The sequence below is a fragment of the Solea solea genome, chromosome 5 (genome assembly GCF_958295425.1).
Source record: "Solea solea chromosome 5, fSolSol10.1, whole genome shotgun sequence".
NCBI classification, from domain to species: Eukaryota; Metazoa; Chordata; class Actinopteri; order Pleuronectiformes; family Soleidae; genus Solea; species Solea solea.
Genome location: NC_081138.1, coordinates 4,640,706 through 4,657,853, shown reverse-complemented (window position 1 = coordinate 4,657,853; position 17,148 = coordinate 4,640,706). Strand labels below are relative to the sequence as shown.

The 17,148-nt window shown below is 37.1% G+C and overlaps 1 protein-coding gene and 1 non-coding gene across 2 annotated transcripts; both read right to left on the bottom strand.

Annotated features, from left to right (window-relative positions):
• Window positions 1-925: 925 nt before the first annotated feature.
• On the bottom strand, window positions 926-16,633 carry cmtm3 (CKLF-like MARVEL transmembrane domain containing 3). The gene is made up of 5 exons (XM_058629084.1): window positions 16,320-16,633; window positions 10,522-10,677; window positions 3,402-3,497; window positions 3,174-3,291; window positions 926-2,972 (listed from the first exon to the last, which is right to left on the bottom strand). The coding sequence occupies exons 1-5, from the start codon at window positions 16,434-16,436 to the stop codon at window positions 2,944-2,946; spliced, it is 516 nt and encodes a 171-aa protein (XP_058485067.1). The 5' UTR covers window positions 16,437-16,633; the 3' UTR covers window positions 926-2,943.
• Window positions 3,654-3,726, bottom strand: trnat-cgu (transfer RNA threonine (anticodon CGU)). The gene has a single exon. It is a non-coding gene; the product is annotated as a tRNA-Thr (tRNA).
• Window positions 16,634-17,148: the final 515 nt, after the last annotated feature.

The window sequence follows — 17,148 nt, the reverse complement described above, 5'->3', positions numbered from 1 at the left end:
TGGGCTCATATGGAAACATGGCAGCCTGACAGGGTCAGACACAAAGACAAATATTTATTGCTCAATATGCTAAATGGAAAGACTCAGTTTCATTCTCAGTCTAGAAGTAGAAAAATATACAAAATCTTGGATGAAATGGATCATATACTCGCACCACTGAAGATGTTGGCTTTATATATATCGAGAAATGTGTAAAAATGTACTGCAATTTCAAATCTGCTGTGTCTCCCGTAGACCACATGTCTACGGGAGAGTATTAAGACCACATGTAAAAAATAAAACAGCATGAATACTGAGATTAAAGAAATTCATAGAAGAAAACACTAGACTGTGGCGCTAATACTCTTCCGTACATGTCTATTGTTCAATGTTTAAACAAAGTTTTAAAAAAAAAAAGTCAAAAATAAAAATGGCTACCTTTGCTAATGTAAACATAAAAGGCTTTTTCAACAACAATTGCTAATTGTTGAAATGATTATACACTCATACAAAGAATAAACACTCTTAAATGTTACACACTGGACCTTTAAATGTTCTTTTATATGTGCAATTTTTTTTAATCTATTTTGCAGGAAAAACATCCGTTCACATCTTTTGCATTTTGCAGATGATCTGGGAACATTTTTCCGTTTAAATCCCCATTTATTAATACACACCGTGTGCCTATTGTTACCATTTAATACAAACTGTTTTATTGAAGGCACTTTGATATCCCAACGAACAAAACTGTGTAATTGAAGGCACAATGATGAAGTTATTTATCGCCACTTTGTTGTGTAAATTGCTCACAGCAGTTGAAATCCCACATGAATATGAGAGGCCAGTTGTCACTCGTCTTTTTACATTTACAGTCGCTTCTCAGTAGAATTGAAGCGGCGAACATTTAGCAAGAAAAGCAAGAAAATATGGCGTTCATTACACTAAATGATTCACATATCTGATATTTTACAACAAAAAAAAGACATTATTAATTCACACACAGCAGACAGGCAGCGATGCTCTCACACTTTGGGCTAACTGAATTGGTTTGAAAAACACACGGTTATCAGTGTTTTTAACCTAAAAATTCACAAAGCTCTCAACAAAAAACACTGATGATCTCAAAATGTAATGACCCAGAGAAAGTTGCTTTGAAATCTGACTTTTTACAAAAATCTGACAACAGGAGGAAGCTCCAACAGCGTTTAACCTTAATTTCTCATCTTATTTTTGCCAGAAACACACATTTATGAACCAGTTTATCCTTCTCCCTCTTGTCGGCTTACACACTTATAAACTGCCCCATGATCACATGTTTAACGTGGTTTACACATCTTTGTTAACTTGACTAGTGGTAATCCTAAACATTTGTTCACCAAGGTCATTAAAGTGTTCACTGTGTCTGTAATGGAGGTCACAGTGCGTCGGTCATTGTTAGTCTTTATGTCAGATTTACAAATGATCTCACACGTCGATACAAACGATTTCACAGCTTAATGATAATTAAAGGTCCAGTGTGTGAGAATGAGTGAGAATCTGATGGTGAGACTGCAGATTGCAATACACGGTGGACTCTTCTAAATCACTCTATAACAGCATCAGGGTATTATGGTATATATACATCTTATTATGGTATACAGAAAAGATGTTCTTCTTCAGTACAGTAAGCTTTGGCTTCACAATGTATGTATATTACATTTCTGCCTATAAACCCTCCAAAATGTTACATACTGGACCTTTAAGTTACCAGGTTGATAATAGTACTTATATTTTCTTCAAAATGAGTGGCTCCCAAAGTCTGGGTTGAGACCCACAGATGGGTCACGGGAGATTTTATTTGCCCCCCCCCCCACAAAAAGTAGCTGAATTTTCCCAAAATTAAAAAGTATATGTTTTAAATAATGTGTATAAAATGAAGTTGTGATTCACTCAATTGATTTTGTGATTGACAGTTCTGTAGAAAATTGGCCCCCCATAGAGAAAGTTTGGAAAACACTGTGAGTATGAGAAAGTAAAAGTAAGTTACTATCGGCATATTTGTCACATGGCTTTAAATTCCTGTGTGAAACGTATTTGCAGCGTTGGACGTTCAGCAGAAGAACGTCAACATCCAAGTTCTTCACCGTTAAACATATTTTGGCTCCGGCAGAAACTAAACAGAACGCAGCAAAGTAAAGCAACACTATGCAAGATTTTCCTCTAAAAAAACAAAAACAGCTTTAAAATGATGCTGATGCTCACTGGGTTCTATTTGCCTAAGTAAGTTTGTTGAGTGGGTAGAAACACTCCATTCCATGCACGACTACGTCGTTTAAAAAGACAACTGTCCTTGTCCCAGTGTCCCAGTGATTTAAGCTTGTTAGCATCAGGTTGTTTCTGGTTTAGCATGCAGCTAATATACTTGTTAGCGTGTTAAGCGCCATTCCAAGTCTTCCTACCATCTATGAACTTTGAAATATGCAGTTCCTTAAGCTGATAGAACATAAAACATCAATGATTTTTGCCACCAGCTTCTTAGCCCGGGGCGGGAACTGCTCCGACTCCCTGGGTGTTCGTTTAAACTTTGAGAATTTCAATTTAGAACAATTTCAGTCAGACAAACATGTATTTTAAAAGTCTGCTTTTAGTCAGACTAACATATTAATACATTCTTTTTTATTAATGTTAAAAGTGTGTAACTTAGTGAGCTTAGCTAGCAACTGAAACGGCCAAATTAGCAATGAGGCCTCGCAAGCTCTGCACCCAGATTTGTTTGCTCCAATGACATGCAGCATAGCCAGCAAAAGTAACATAGTGTTGCTTTAATTACAGTCAGTGTGACCTGAATGTGATTGCCCACAGTGGACAGTATTAATGTAACCTTGTCGTGTGATGAAAACTGGTAGAAAACCAGCAGCTTCGACTGCAGAAGGTTCACTTTTGTGTGAGGTCGGACGTGTCGGCTGGTGAGGATCCGTCCTGGTCTCAGTCTGAGTCGGAGTCTGAAGAGTCATCTGGAAACAAAAGTGACGAAAACACAACCGCCACCGAGTGTTTACTTCTTCATGGACCAGATGATGAATCAAAGTTTGGCAAGCGAAAGTGTATCGTCTCACCGATTTAACAGAAAGTAGTTCTGGGTGATATTTAAGTGAACATTGTACAAACATTGAGTGAGAAAATCAATACACTATATATTTCATATGAACGTTCACCTTGCTGTCTTGACGGCTCATCCTGTGGGTCATCTCTTTGCTTCAGGAAATCAGCCAGCTCATTAAAGATGAGGTAAAAATCTAGAGCGAACACGATGGTGGCGATGAATCCAAACACCTGAGGAAAGGAAACGACGCGAGGTGACATGAGAAACAAAGTGTGGGATTAGAGTTACAACAACAATGATGATGATGATGTTGACTGTTTTTTATAAATATTTCATGTACCGCAGCAGCCTTGGAAGGCTCATCCACATATTTGGACACTGCGATTATGGAGATGATGAAGAAGGTGATGGAGGCGGTCACACATCTCATGAAATCCTGCGTGAGACAGAGAGCAACACAAATGACTCAACTTTATCATCATCTCGGTTCTACAAAAGGACACTGTGTGAGGCCCTGGAAGCTGAATTTTTAACATATTTAAGACATTTTAAATCCAACATCCAAAATGGAGATTGTGGCAAAGACAGTGAAAGGCTCCAGTGAGGATTGAACTCACGACCCCTGCTTTACGAGAGCAGTGCTCTTACCACTGAGCTATAGAGCCCTTCCTGTTAAAACTTCTGATTTTGTATCAGACTCCACAAAACCAATTCCTGGTGATGGTCGGACTTTTTGTCTCCTTTCAATCTTCACTTTGGACGTTGGACTTTAAGTTGTCTTGATCTTTATAGGAATTGAACCCATGATATGAAAACTTCATAGCAGTGTTCTTCTCCACTGAGCGACCTGCTCTGACAGTTCTTCAGGTTTTCTTTGAGCCTTTGACTGTTTACATCAAATCTTGAACTCATCCTTCATCATAGGATTTGAACTCACAACCTCAGACATACAAGTCTTACTCTTACAGAGTAAAAACTCTTTCTTGGTATTTTTAAATTCTGTTTTGGGTCTAAAGGTTTAAAAGTGTGTGAAATTCACTTCATTGTAAGTTTAGAACTTATTACCTCAGAGATAAAAGTCATCTTTTGGTGGACTGAGCCACTTGTCTTCATGCTCTTACTCTGAATTTCTTGGTTTCTCATCTTGGTCAGTGTTTTACAAAAATTGAACCGTTAAATTACGAGGGCAAACTGTTTGATCCTTCATCAGTTGACTTAATTCATGTGATCCTCTATTCCTGTGAGGAGCACCACCAGCGCTGAAGGTGGTCCAGTGGACAAGAACGTCGCATCACTGCTCACAACATCGTGGGTTCAAATCCCACTGGAGGTATGTTTCTACGACTATATATGTGTGTGTCTGTCTGGGTGTTTCAAAAACAACAAAACCAAACTAAAAGCTCTCAAAATCAAACAAAATAACTTCTAAAACCCTAAAACAAACTAAAGGTCTCCGTTGCGTGCCTGCGTTCGTTCGTTGCGTCATTTCAATTTCAACGAGGATTTCGACTTCATCATCAACGACTTTGCGATAATGGGAGAAATGCTCGAGGCTTGAAAAAGCCTCAAAAGACTTTTGTCAATAAAGATATGAGTTGTCTAATGAGCAAAGAAAATATGTTAAAATAGGAATAGTTTCAGTATTTGACATGTGACAAAAAACTATACTATGACTTTTTTGTCACATTTTATACTATACTATACTAGACATACTATACTAGATGTTTTGGTCTCATTTAGGGCAACATTGTAGAGAATGGCTCCCACGGTTTGTGTAGTGGTTAGCACCGTCGTCTTTGACAAAAAAGACGTGGAATCAATCCCTGGTTGGAGCAAATCATTCCTGAGATGTGTTGGTGTCATTTTGGACGACATACTATACTATGACTTTTTTGTACTGATTTTGGACGACATACTATACTATGACTTTTTTTGGTGATTTTGGACGACATACTATACTATGACTTTTTTGTACTGATTTTGGACGACATACTATACTATGACTTTTTTTGGTGATTTTGGACGACATACTATACTATGACTTTTTTGTACTGATTTTGGACGACATACTATAGTATGACTTTTTGTACTGATTTTGGACGACATACTATACTATGACTTTTTTTGGTGATTTTGGACGACATACTATACTATGACTTTTTTGACCGATTTTGAACGACATACTATACTATGACTTTTTTTACTGATTTTGGTCAACATACTATACTATGACTTTTTTGACTAATTTTGGACGACATACTAAACTATGACTTTTTTTACTGATTTTGGACGACATGCTATACTATGACTTTTTTGGGTGGTTTTGGACGACATACTATACTGTGACTGTTTAGACTGATTTTGGACGACATACTATACTGTGACTGTTTAGACTGATTTTGGACAACATACTATACTGTGACTGTTTAGACTGATTTTGGACAACATACTATACTGTGACTGTTTAGACTGATTTTGAACGACATGCTATACTTTGACTTTTTGACTGATTTTGAATGACATGCTATACTATGACTTTTTGGACTGATTTTGGATGACATACTATACTATGACTTTTTTGACTGATTTTGGACGACATACTACTATGACTTTTTTGACCGATTTTGAACGACATGATATACTATGACTTTATTTTACTGATTTTGGACGACATACTATACTATGACTTTTTTGACCCATTTTGAACGACATGATATACTATGACTTTTTTTACTGATTTTGGACGACATACTTTACTATGACTTTTTTGACCGATTTTGGACAACATACTATACTATGACTTTTTTTACTGATTTTGGACAACATACTATACAATGACTTTTTTGACCGATTTTGAACGACATGATATACTATGACTTTTGTGACTGATTTTGGACGACATACTATACTATGTATTTTTTTACTGATTTTGGACTACATACTATACTATGACTTTTTGGACCGCTTTTGGACGACATGCTATACTATGACTTTTTGGACTGATTTTGGACAACATACTATACTATGTATTTTTTTACTGATTTTGGACTACATACTATACTATGACTTTTTTACTGATTTTGGACGACATACTATACTATGACTTTTTTGACCGATTATGGATGACATACTATACTATGACTTTATTGACCGATTTTGAACGACATGCTATACTATGCCTTTTTTGACTGATTTTGAACGACATGCTATACCATGACTTTTTTTTACTGATTTTGGACGACATGCTATACTATGACTTTTTTGACTGCTTTTGGATGACATACTATACTATGACTTTTGGACTGATTTTTGGACTGATTTTGGATGACATGCTATACTATGACTTTTTTGGGTGGTTTTGGACGACATATTATACTATGAGTTTTTTTGATGATTTTGAACGACATACTATACTATGACTTTTTTGACTGCTTTTGGACGACATACTATACTATGACTTTTTTTTACTGATTTTGGATGACATACTATACTATGACTTTTTTTTACTGATTTTGGACGACATGCTATACTATGACTTTTTTGACTGCTTTTGGATGACATACTATACTGTGACTTTTGGACTGATTTTTGGACTGATTTTGGACGACATGCTATACTATGACTTTTTTGGGTGGTTTTGGACGACATATTATACTATGAGTTTTTTTGGTGATTTTGAACAACATACTATACTATGACTTTTTTGACTGCTTTTGGACGACATGCTATACTATGACTTTTTGTATAGTATAGTATGTTGTCCAAAATTGGTCAAAAAAGTCATAGTATAGTATGTCGTCCAAAATCAGTCCAAAAAGTCATAGTATAGCATGTCATTCAAAATCAGTCAAAAAAGTCATAGTATAGCATGTCGTCCAAAATTGGTCAAAAAAGTCATAGTATGTCGTCTAAAATGACACCAACACATCTCAGGAATGCCTTGTTCCAATCAGGGATTGAACCCGGGTCTTATTTGTCACAGACTACAGGGATACACACTACACCAACCATATGTAGTGATTCTCTACAATGTTGTCCTAAATGACACCAAAACATCTAGTATAGAATGTCGTCCAAAATCAGTCCAAAAAGTCATATTATAGTATGTCGTCCAAAACCTAAAAAAGTCATAGCATAGCATGTCGTCCAAAATCAGTAAAAAAAGTCATAGTATAGTATGTCGTCCAAAATCAGTCAAATTAGTCATAGTATAGTATGTCGTCCAAAATCACCAAAAAAAGTTATAGTATAGTATGTCGTCCAAAATCGGTCAAAAAAGTCATAGTATAGTATGTCGTCCAAAACCACCTAAAAAAGTCATAGTATAGTATGTCGTTCAAAATCACCAAAAAAAGTCATATTATAGTATGTCGTCCAAAATCAGTCCAAAAAGTCATATTATAGTATGTCGTCCAAAACCACCTAAAAAAGTCATAGCATAGCATGTCGTCCAAAATCAGTAAAAAAAGTCATAGTATAGTATGTCGTCCAAAAGCGGTCAAAAAAGACATAGTATAGTATGTCATTCAAAAAAGTCATAGTATAGTATGTCGTCCAAAATCAGTCAAAAAAGTCATAGTATATAGTATGTCGTCCAAAATCACCAAAAAAAGTTATAGTATAGTATGTTGTCCAAAATTGGTCAAAAAAGTCATAGTATAGTTTGTCGTCCAAAACCACCTAAAAAAGTCATAGAATAGCATGTCGTCCAAAATCAGTCCAAAAAGTCATAGTATAGTATGTCGCCCAAAACCACCCAAAAAAGTCCCAGTATAGCATGTCGTTCAAAATCACCAAAAAAAGTCATAGTATAGTATGTCGTCCAAAATTGGTCAAAAAGTCATAGTATAGTATGTCGTCCAAAATTGGTCAAAAAAGTCATAGTATAGTATGTCGTCCAAAACCACCTAAAAAAGTCATAGTATATTATGTCGTCCAAAATCAGCCCAAAAAAGTCATAGTATAGTTTGTCGTTCTAAATCACCCAAAAAAGTCATAGTATAGCATGTCGTCCAAAATCAGTAAAAAAAAAGTCAAAGTATAGTAGGTCGTCCAAAATTGGTCAAAAAAGTCATAGTATAGTATGTCGTCCAAAATCACCCAAAAATATCATAGTATAGTATGTCGTTCTAAATCACCCAAAAAAGTCATAGTATAGCATGTCGTCCAAAATCAGTAAAAAAAAAGTCAAAGTATAGTAGGTCGTCCAAAATTGGTCAAAAAAGTCATAGTATAGTATGTCGTCCAAAATCACCCAAAAATATCATAGTATAGTATGTCGTTCTAAATCACCCAAAAAAGTCATAGTATAGCATGTCATTCAAAATCAGTCAAAAAAGTCATATTATAGCATGTCGACCAAAATCACCCAAAAAAGTCATAGTATAGTACGTCTTCCAAAATTGGTCAAAAAGTCATAGTATAGTATGTCATCCAAAATCACCCAAAAAATTCATAGTATAGTATGTCGTCCTAAATCACCCAAAAAAGTCATAGTACAGTATGTCGTCCTAAATCACCCAAAAAAGTCATAGTATTGTATGTTGTTCAAAATCAGTCAAAAAAGCCATTGTATAGTATGTCGTCCAAAATTTGTCAAATTAGTCATAGTATAGCATGTTGTTCAAAATCACCCAAAAAAGTTATATTATAGTATGTCGTCCTAAATCACCCAAAAAAGTAATAGTATAGTATGTCGTCCTAAATCACCCAAAAAAGTCATAGTATTGTATGTCGTTCAAAATCAGTCAAAAAGGTCATAGTATTGTATGTCGTTCAAAATCAGTCAAAAAAGTCATTGTATAGTATGTCGTCCAAAATCAGTCAAATTAGTCATAGTATAGCATGTTGTTCAAAATCACCCAAAAAAGTTATAATATAGTATGTCGTTCAAAATCAGTCAAAAAAGTTATAGTATAGCATGTCGTCCAAAATCATTCCAAAAAAAGTCATAGTATAGTATGTCGTCCAGAATGCTATCACTACCTCTCAGGATTGCAGGAATGACTTGTTCCAACCAGGGATTGAACCCGGGTCTTTTTGGTCAAAGGCAGTAGTGCCAACCACTACACCAACCTTGTGGAGCCGTTCTGTACAATATTGTCCTAAATGACACCAAAACATCTAGTATAGTATGTCGTCCAAAAAGTGACCAAAAAGTCATACTTCAGTAAGACGTCTCTCAGTCATACAGGTCTTACTCTTACAGGGGTTTTACTGAGCTGCATAAAAAACTCTTTCTTACTGTTTTTCAATAACTTTTTTTTGTGTGAAATTCACTTTTTTGTACGATTAGAACTTACAACCTCAGAGATACAAGTCATCTTCTGATGGACTTGATACTGTTATTGTGAATTCCTTTGTTTCTCATCTTGGTCAGTTTTTGAGTAGGAGAAATAGTGGGAGAAATGAGCTAACCTTGAAAAGGCTTGAAGAAGCCTCAAAAGTGCTAGCTGGGATATTTTGATGACTCATGAGCAAAGAAAAGGTGTAAAAATAGGAATAGTTTGGGTTTTTGACTAGTGGTTGTATGAGATTCTGAATCAAACTCAACACGAGAGTGCAGGGTAACTTAAAGGGTCACAAAGACATTTTTCAAGAGTCAAAGGTCCATTTATTATAGTCAGTCAAGCCATACACCTAAATACTATTATATTCAAAACTCAAAATGTCCTTTCCATTAAAAAAAAACCAACAAAAAAATTACATATTCAAATAAAATGCAATTATAATTTCAAATTCATTCACATTATAGAGAGCACTCTGAATGTTTCAGGGTCACTGAGCCGAGTCTGGAGGAGGTCGATAAAGTCAAACATTTTGGGAAAAATCAACATTAAATCAAGATATTCCATGATGATATCGCACATTTCAAAATAAAACTGTTTTGACATGAAAGGATAACTAGTTTACAATAAATGAATGCCTTTATGACGGAAAAATTAATCTGCAAAATATAAAAACAGACAGAAATGACTCATTATAGCTTGATATTAAGTGGAGGGCCACATTAAATTGATCGTGGGGGCAGGAAGTGGCCCACGAGCCACAAGTTTGAGACCTGTGAGTTAAAAACCTGTTCATTTTTCCTGGAAACGATGTTGATGCTATCAGGACAAACTGATTCATTTCGTTTGTTTGTTTCCCTATTGTCTGTTTTTGTGGGTGTGTCTCCCGCGTTATCTCTTCCCTCCCTGCTGTGAGACTCCAGGGAAGAGGTACGTGACTTCTTCATCCCTTATGTTTTGTGCTGCAGCTTCCCTAATTATGCATTTTATTATGTTTCTTTATCATTTATCTTGTTGATGTGCTGTTTTTTGGTTGCATTTTCTCTCCGAGAGAGAGTTTGTGGTCTGTCCTTGGCCTCTTTTTGCTCAACACAATGCAGAGTGTGCGACTTTTTGTGTGTGTGTGTGTGTGTGTATAATATAAACAGCAAAGACTGAAAAAGTGTATCTCACCATAAGAGGCCAGAAGAAGCTTTGAAACCTTTCGTAGAACTTGGTGGAGTAGGCGAACAACAAGAAGAGAGCAGCCAGGAACTCCACCAGCGGGATGGTGACGAAGGCGGCCGCAGTGGACGCGGCAAAGCACACGAACGAAATGAAGGAGAGAACCTTAAAAAAATTAGAAAAAAACATTAGAAAAACAGATTTTAGGACACTTGCATTTATTGCTCTGGCCTTAAATCAAGTATATGTATTTTAGGGATACACAATATCAACAATACTGGATTTAATATCCCTTGCTATGACTGATGACTAAAACAGTGGACTTGAATAGGCTTCCTCTTCAACTATTATTATTTTATGTTTATTTTGCACAATCAAGAAAATAAATACAGCTAACGATTCTTTTCATAATCGATTAAAGTAAAAAAAAAGAAATTGGGTCCAAAAAATGTCAGAAAAACGTTCAAAGAAATTAGGATTATCCTGAAAAAAAATCTTAAAACTGATTCATCGATTATAAAAGATGTATTTAATCGAGTAATTGTTTCAGCTCTACTTGCATCCTTAGTATATTTATTTAAAAATAAACATTTATTTCTCTTACTTTGAGATTTGACACTGTAATCTACCGTGGATTACTCAAATCTGTGTAAATACAGTGATTATCCACACATTCACATGTATTCACTGTATTTCTTTTCACACGGCAACAGCAACAGCAACATAGCTGTGGTTAAAAACACCCGAACACGAAGCTGCAATCATGAACGTAAAGTGAGCCTTCCCTCGCGTTCGGAAAGTTCCTGTCAGACGAGATTGGACACACTGTATCTGCAGAAAAATGAAAAGCGCTGTAATCTCAGACAGGCTCGGCCATCTTGTCTTTGTCTCAGTCTGAGTCACACCACAGCACACAGGCTCGAGGGCGGAAAACTCCCCCTGACTCGACCTTAAAGTGCTGCAGCTGCTGTCAGTGTGAGGGCAAAGAGTGTCAAGTAAAACCTAAGCAATCCCCTAACGCACGGGAAGATCCTCCGGAATGTTTGCTCCTGAAGGTTGGACTCAAACACAGATTATGTATATTTACATGTACATTATATCACTCAAAACTGCACAAAATCACCTTATTTTCCATGTTTCCTCAAGGGATACATAGCAGTGCAATCCATCTAAACTATCACAGGACTAAAAAACCTCTCTTAAACTGAATAAACTGGTAAATTGTTTATTTGGTCTCAAAAACTTGCATGAATAGTGAAAATATGTGCTGACACAAACCCCAAACCCTTCTATTTATAATCATATAAAACCATGAAAAGCAACAAAGAAAGAGTCATAAAGCATTTTGCTGACTCTTTTTCTGTTGAATACAAAACTGAAGATTCCAGTTTTTTTAATTATGTATGTACATAATTTAAAAAAAACAGTGAAGGAATCTTCAGTTTCCCTTAAAATAGGGAAAGTTTCCCTTCAGTTTCTCCTCAGTTTCCCAGTCAGTCCCTTAAGTCAAGACATGAAATTAGGGCTCGGGCAATATGGACAAAAACTTCAGTCAAGATTGAATGAATTAACTGAATTAATTGAAGTTTATTGTGGTTTAAAACGTCTTGAAAAGCACTTGTTAAAGACGGAAATATTTTGCAAATTTGACGCGAAAAAAGTGGGAAAAAATAAGTACCAGTTCACCCCTTATCCATATGAGTCGGTATTACTAAATCCTTTAACACTAAATTAGGAACAATTTCAGTAAATAAATGAAACCAGAAGACGTTCACATCTATTTACTGAAATATTATTCCATAATAAAGTAACTAAAAATTGTACTTATGTCCATTTTAAACAACAATGATTTCAACTTAAAGCACACAGTCCATGTTATGTGGTGTCCTGTTTTGATGCTGTTCCTCTAGGACTGTGGCAAGAAATCAAACACAAACCAATAGATATTGTTCTTGTTTACCATTAAAATATAAAAACTTGAATTTGACAGATTGTATAGATTAAAATCATCAACAAAGGGAGAGGCTGCGGCGTCTGTGTTATTGATTATGATATTATGCCGATGATGTGACGATATGCTGTATTTTTGGGAGCAGAATCACATGGAAAACGTCAGGTTCCTGCACTTTAAAGACAGTTTGTGATGAGTCACACGTGTGGGCATTTGAAAACAGACAAACTTGCACATGAGGGACTTTTACACAAAAAACAAAAAAAACCACAAGGCCACAAACACATTACATAGTGAGCTAAGAATTGTCAGCCCTCCTCAGTCTTTGTGTTCACACCATGTAGGGAAGACGAGGCACACTTCACACACACTTACTGTACCATGTGTCCTTCATTAACGCAACATTAGAGGGGAAAAGAAACTACAAAAACAAGCACATTCCTCATGGAACTTATTGCTGACTGTAATGAGACGAGCACAGCGGTGTGACACACTGTAATAATGCTCGCTCAGCAGGATGTGTGTGTGTGTGTCTCACTGATATTGTGAGGTATAATGAAGCTACGCGCTGTTTTCCCTCCGGAAGCCACAAATCTACAGCTGAGTTCAGTGATACAACACAGACTGTGAGCTCTCTATCAAAAACACAGTTCAGCAGCGATACTTTAGACCAGGGGCCAAATACAGCACAATTTGATCTCAAGTGGGACGGATTAGTAAAATAATAGCATAATACCCTTTAAACAACAAGAATTCTGAATTTGTTTTCCTTTGTTCTACATTCAATGAGGTTTCTTGAGAAAAATAAGTGCAATTTCAACAATATTATGCCTAAATTTAACATTTGCACATGTGCATTACAACCTACAGATCACAGTGGATCTATAAAGGCACAAACAGTTAGTCATAAAGTATCTGGAAGTGAAAAATATAGTATTACAGTATATCATTTTAACAAATTCATACTGCGGGCCGGATTGGACCCTCTGGTGGGCCGATTTTGGCCCACGGGCCGTACGTTTGACACCCCTGCTTTAGGCGGTACTGTGTGAATTTGAAATACTGACAAAATCTCGTTCGGTGTAAACTCAGCACAAGACCATAATTCAGTTTTCTTAATGTCATGTAAACCCATTAGTCTGACTAAAATTGAGCTAGTCTTAGTTGGACTAACATACCTGCATAATCTGATTCATAGTCTGATTACTCCGGCATGTATACGCTTAGTCAGACTTGTGGTACTGCGGGCAACACAGCAACCAGACATGTTGGATCCAGTGTGTACAGCAGGTACGAAACATACAGAATTCTGTGACGTAAAGGTCAACAGGAAACTGATTCAATACGTACTAGCTTATAGAGAGATACAGCGCCACCTACAGAGGCGGAGTCATACGTACGCGGCCAATAAGTCGATTTTCTCCTCTGCATTTATACTCAGACTCGGCAATGTTGTCTGATTGTCTGTTTTAGTCAGACTATGGCCTTAGCTCCATTAAACTGTGCATGTAAACGTACTGAGTGTAGCAGGGTTTAATCTCGTGTCGCCCGGTGACATTCCTGCACTGCACACAGAAAGCGATTTGTGTTAAATCAAGATAGATGGAGGCAACAGCAACAGTGTGGAAGCAAAATGAGACGACTGCAAACAGCTTGGATATCAGTAGAGCTGCAACTAACGATTATTTTCATAATCGATTAATCTGTCGATTATTTTCTCGATTAATCATTTGGTGTTAGAATATCAGAAAACCTTAAAAAATGTGGATTGGTGCTCGTCAAACCTGGAAATGATGATGTTCTCAAATGTCTTGTTTTGTCCACAAACCAAAATGATTAACTTTTATTAAATTCTTTGTTATCCAGAGCAAAGAAATGAAGGAAATATTCACATTTAAGAAGCTTAAACAATCGAAAATCTTGTTTTAATCATGAAAAAAGCTTCAAACCGATTATTCGATTATCAAAATAGTTGTCGATTCATGAATCGATTCATTGATTAATCGTTTCAGCTCTAGATTTCAGAGGTTCCTACTGCTCAAAAAAAACGTTTGTTCAGCAGTTTAATGCGATAAATGCCCGTCCCTGCACTACTGCTGTATACTCACAAAGGCTCCCTCAGTCAGGTCTGATAGTTTTGCTTGACAGAGCCTTTTTTGGGGGTTTTTAGCTGAAGGACACAGGAAACAAATAAGGTTACATCCTGTCTGTAACATTCTGTAACAGGAGACTGACTTGACCTTATACCTAGAAGTGTGGCAGTACGTTCAAATCAAGCAAACTAAAATTAAATTTTGTACATGAGATTAGCCAAACAACTGACATATTTAACAGATTTATTTTACTTATACCCCCACTACTACTACAACAACTAATAATGAACCCCTGCTACAGTATCTGTATTCTACAGTGCTAATTAACACCACCAGAGTTAAATCTGACAACATTTGGGCTTTAAAATTCCCTTCTAGTAGAAGCTATTTACCGACCAAAAAAAACTACATATACTACAAAAAAAAACATATACATATATACATATATATATATTTTTTTTTTTTTTTTACATATATATGTATAAAAGCCTCTTCGATGGGAGGTGAAACACCTTCAACTCAACTACGACTACAACTATGTCCTGGATGACAGAGAACCTCCACAGACAGATCATCTGCAGCAGGATTTCTCTAAAGTCTGTGAATCTGTGATTTACAGTTTAACAAAGCGTGTGTGTGTGTATTTCATGATCGTCGCCTGCCCCTCATGACCCAGCGCTGAGTCTCTTACTCATTAAAACTGGGACCCTCGTATAAAAGGAGATGGTTGTGTTTCCCACTGTCAGCTGAGGTCAATAAACCGTCAGAGGAATTTTAGCCAAAGGCTGTTGCTGGTAAAGAAGCAGTTAAAAAGCCTGTGTGTTTTGCATTTGTAGTCCTCATGGAGACCAAAACCTGGTCCTAATGAGGCAGAATTTCATTTTTGGGGAACTGGTTAAGTTTGGTGCTTGTGGGTTAGGGTCAAAGTTAGGGATAATGCTTTATGCTGAGCGTGGTGAGGACTGAGCTACATCTTACGGAGGATGTGATGACCATGTCACATGACACAAATGTTAAGGCTCACATGGTCAGTCCTCCTCCTCCTCCTCCTCCTTCTTCCTCACAGTACTGGCACCATCACAGCTACACACAAACTTTCACTTCCTGGTTCGGTGAAATCCACTTGGACAGTCAAAGACAAGTTTCCATTTTCATTTTGATCGTGCACACACACCGGCACAACCCGGAGAGATCACATCAAGTTAAGTTTGAGGCAAAAAGGTTGAAAAACACAACAAAAATACTACATTTTTTCAATTAAACATGTTATACTTTTACACCCTTAAAGAGAGTGTGGTTTTAAAGCAGATTAGTTAGTAAATCTGCTATAAAATACACACTTTTGTGATATTTCTACACTGATATTGTTTGGATGTTGCAGATAATCTCACATTAGATCACTGACAGTACAGATGACTCGTCTCCATAATCCAGATGTGACAAAACGTTCCCAAATTGACCTCATGTCATGATGCTGTGAAATCTCACTGCTCCTCCCTTCACTAATGGAAACATTGTGACGGGAACGGAGACTGACCTACATTCAAAGTAACAGTTTCTGGATGTGAAGTAATTCAACACATGCTCGTCATCGTCATCATCATCATCATCATGAAGCTGCAATCGCTTGTGCAAAAACCTTCAAATCAAAGCGTCCAGAACGCAGCGCGCCTTGTGCGCACAGACGCAAACAATGGCACAGGGAGAGTTCCAGGAGTTTCAGAGAGGAAACTGAGAGGAGAGTCTCTCTGCTCGTTTCTTACCACTTCAGCAATAAGTAGCATTCCTTTCTTGGACGAGGCGAACTCTTTGCTCGGGAGAACGGAGAGCAGTGTGGCGGTGTGGCTCGGCCGAGAGCTGGGAGCCTCGATGTCCCCCATTCTTCAACCAGAAGTATCTCCTCAAATCGCTTCAGAGACTCCAAACTAAACTCCAAAAAAAAAAGAAAACAATAAAGGAAAGGAGATACAGGCTGCTCCACAGTGTGCGTGTGGAGGCGTGAGGCAGTGTCTTCTCGTGGGTGGAAACGGAAACAATGACAGCGCGGAAACGGAGCACACGAAGCGCAACATCTGCTGCTGCTTTGTCCAGATGTGAAATGCGATGCCCCCCGCGGCTGCACGACTACACCGCCACACCAGATCAACTTTTATTTGTATAGCGCCAAATAACAACATGCACTTTTCACAATAAAGCAGATAATGTACAATATTATGACAACATTTCCCACAATGTCATTTCTTCTCAGCAGTATAAAATAATACAAATGTACATCTGTGCACAGGAAGCAATAGTACCTTGCTCAAAAGCACTGGTTGCAAGCTCAATTCCTCCCCATTTGGCCATAGACTGCACTTTTTTTCATTGCATGAGGTCTAGATGTGGATCCTGCAGCCATGGGGTGCGGTATATGTTTTCTATGTATCCCTGCCTAATGGACCATGTAAAATACATCAAATAAAATGCTGCAAAGTGAAAGTGTGTAACGTAAACAACAACATCAGGAAGGGAATTTCGGAGACCATCTATGTGCAAAGTGCTAACAAGTGTCACCCACTGTCCTGGGTGTCAACAGCAGAGTGTGAGAGAGGA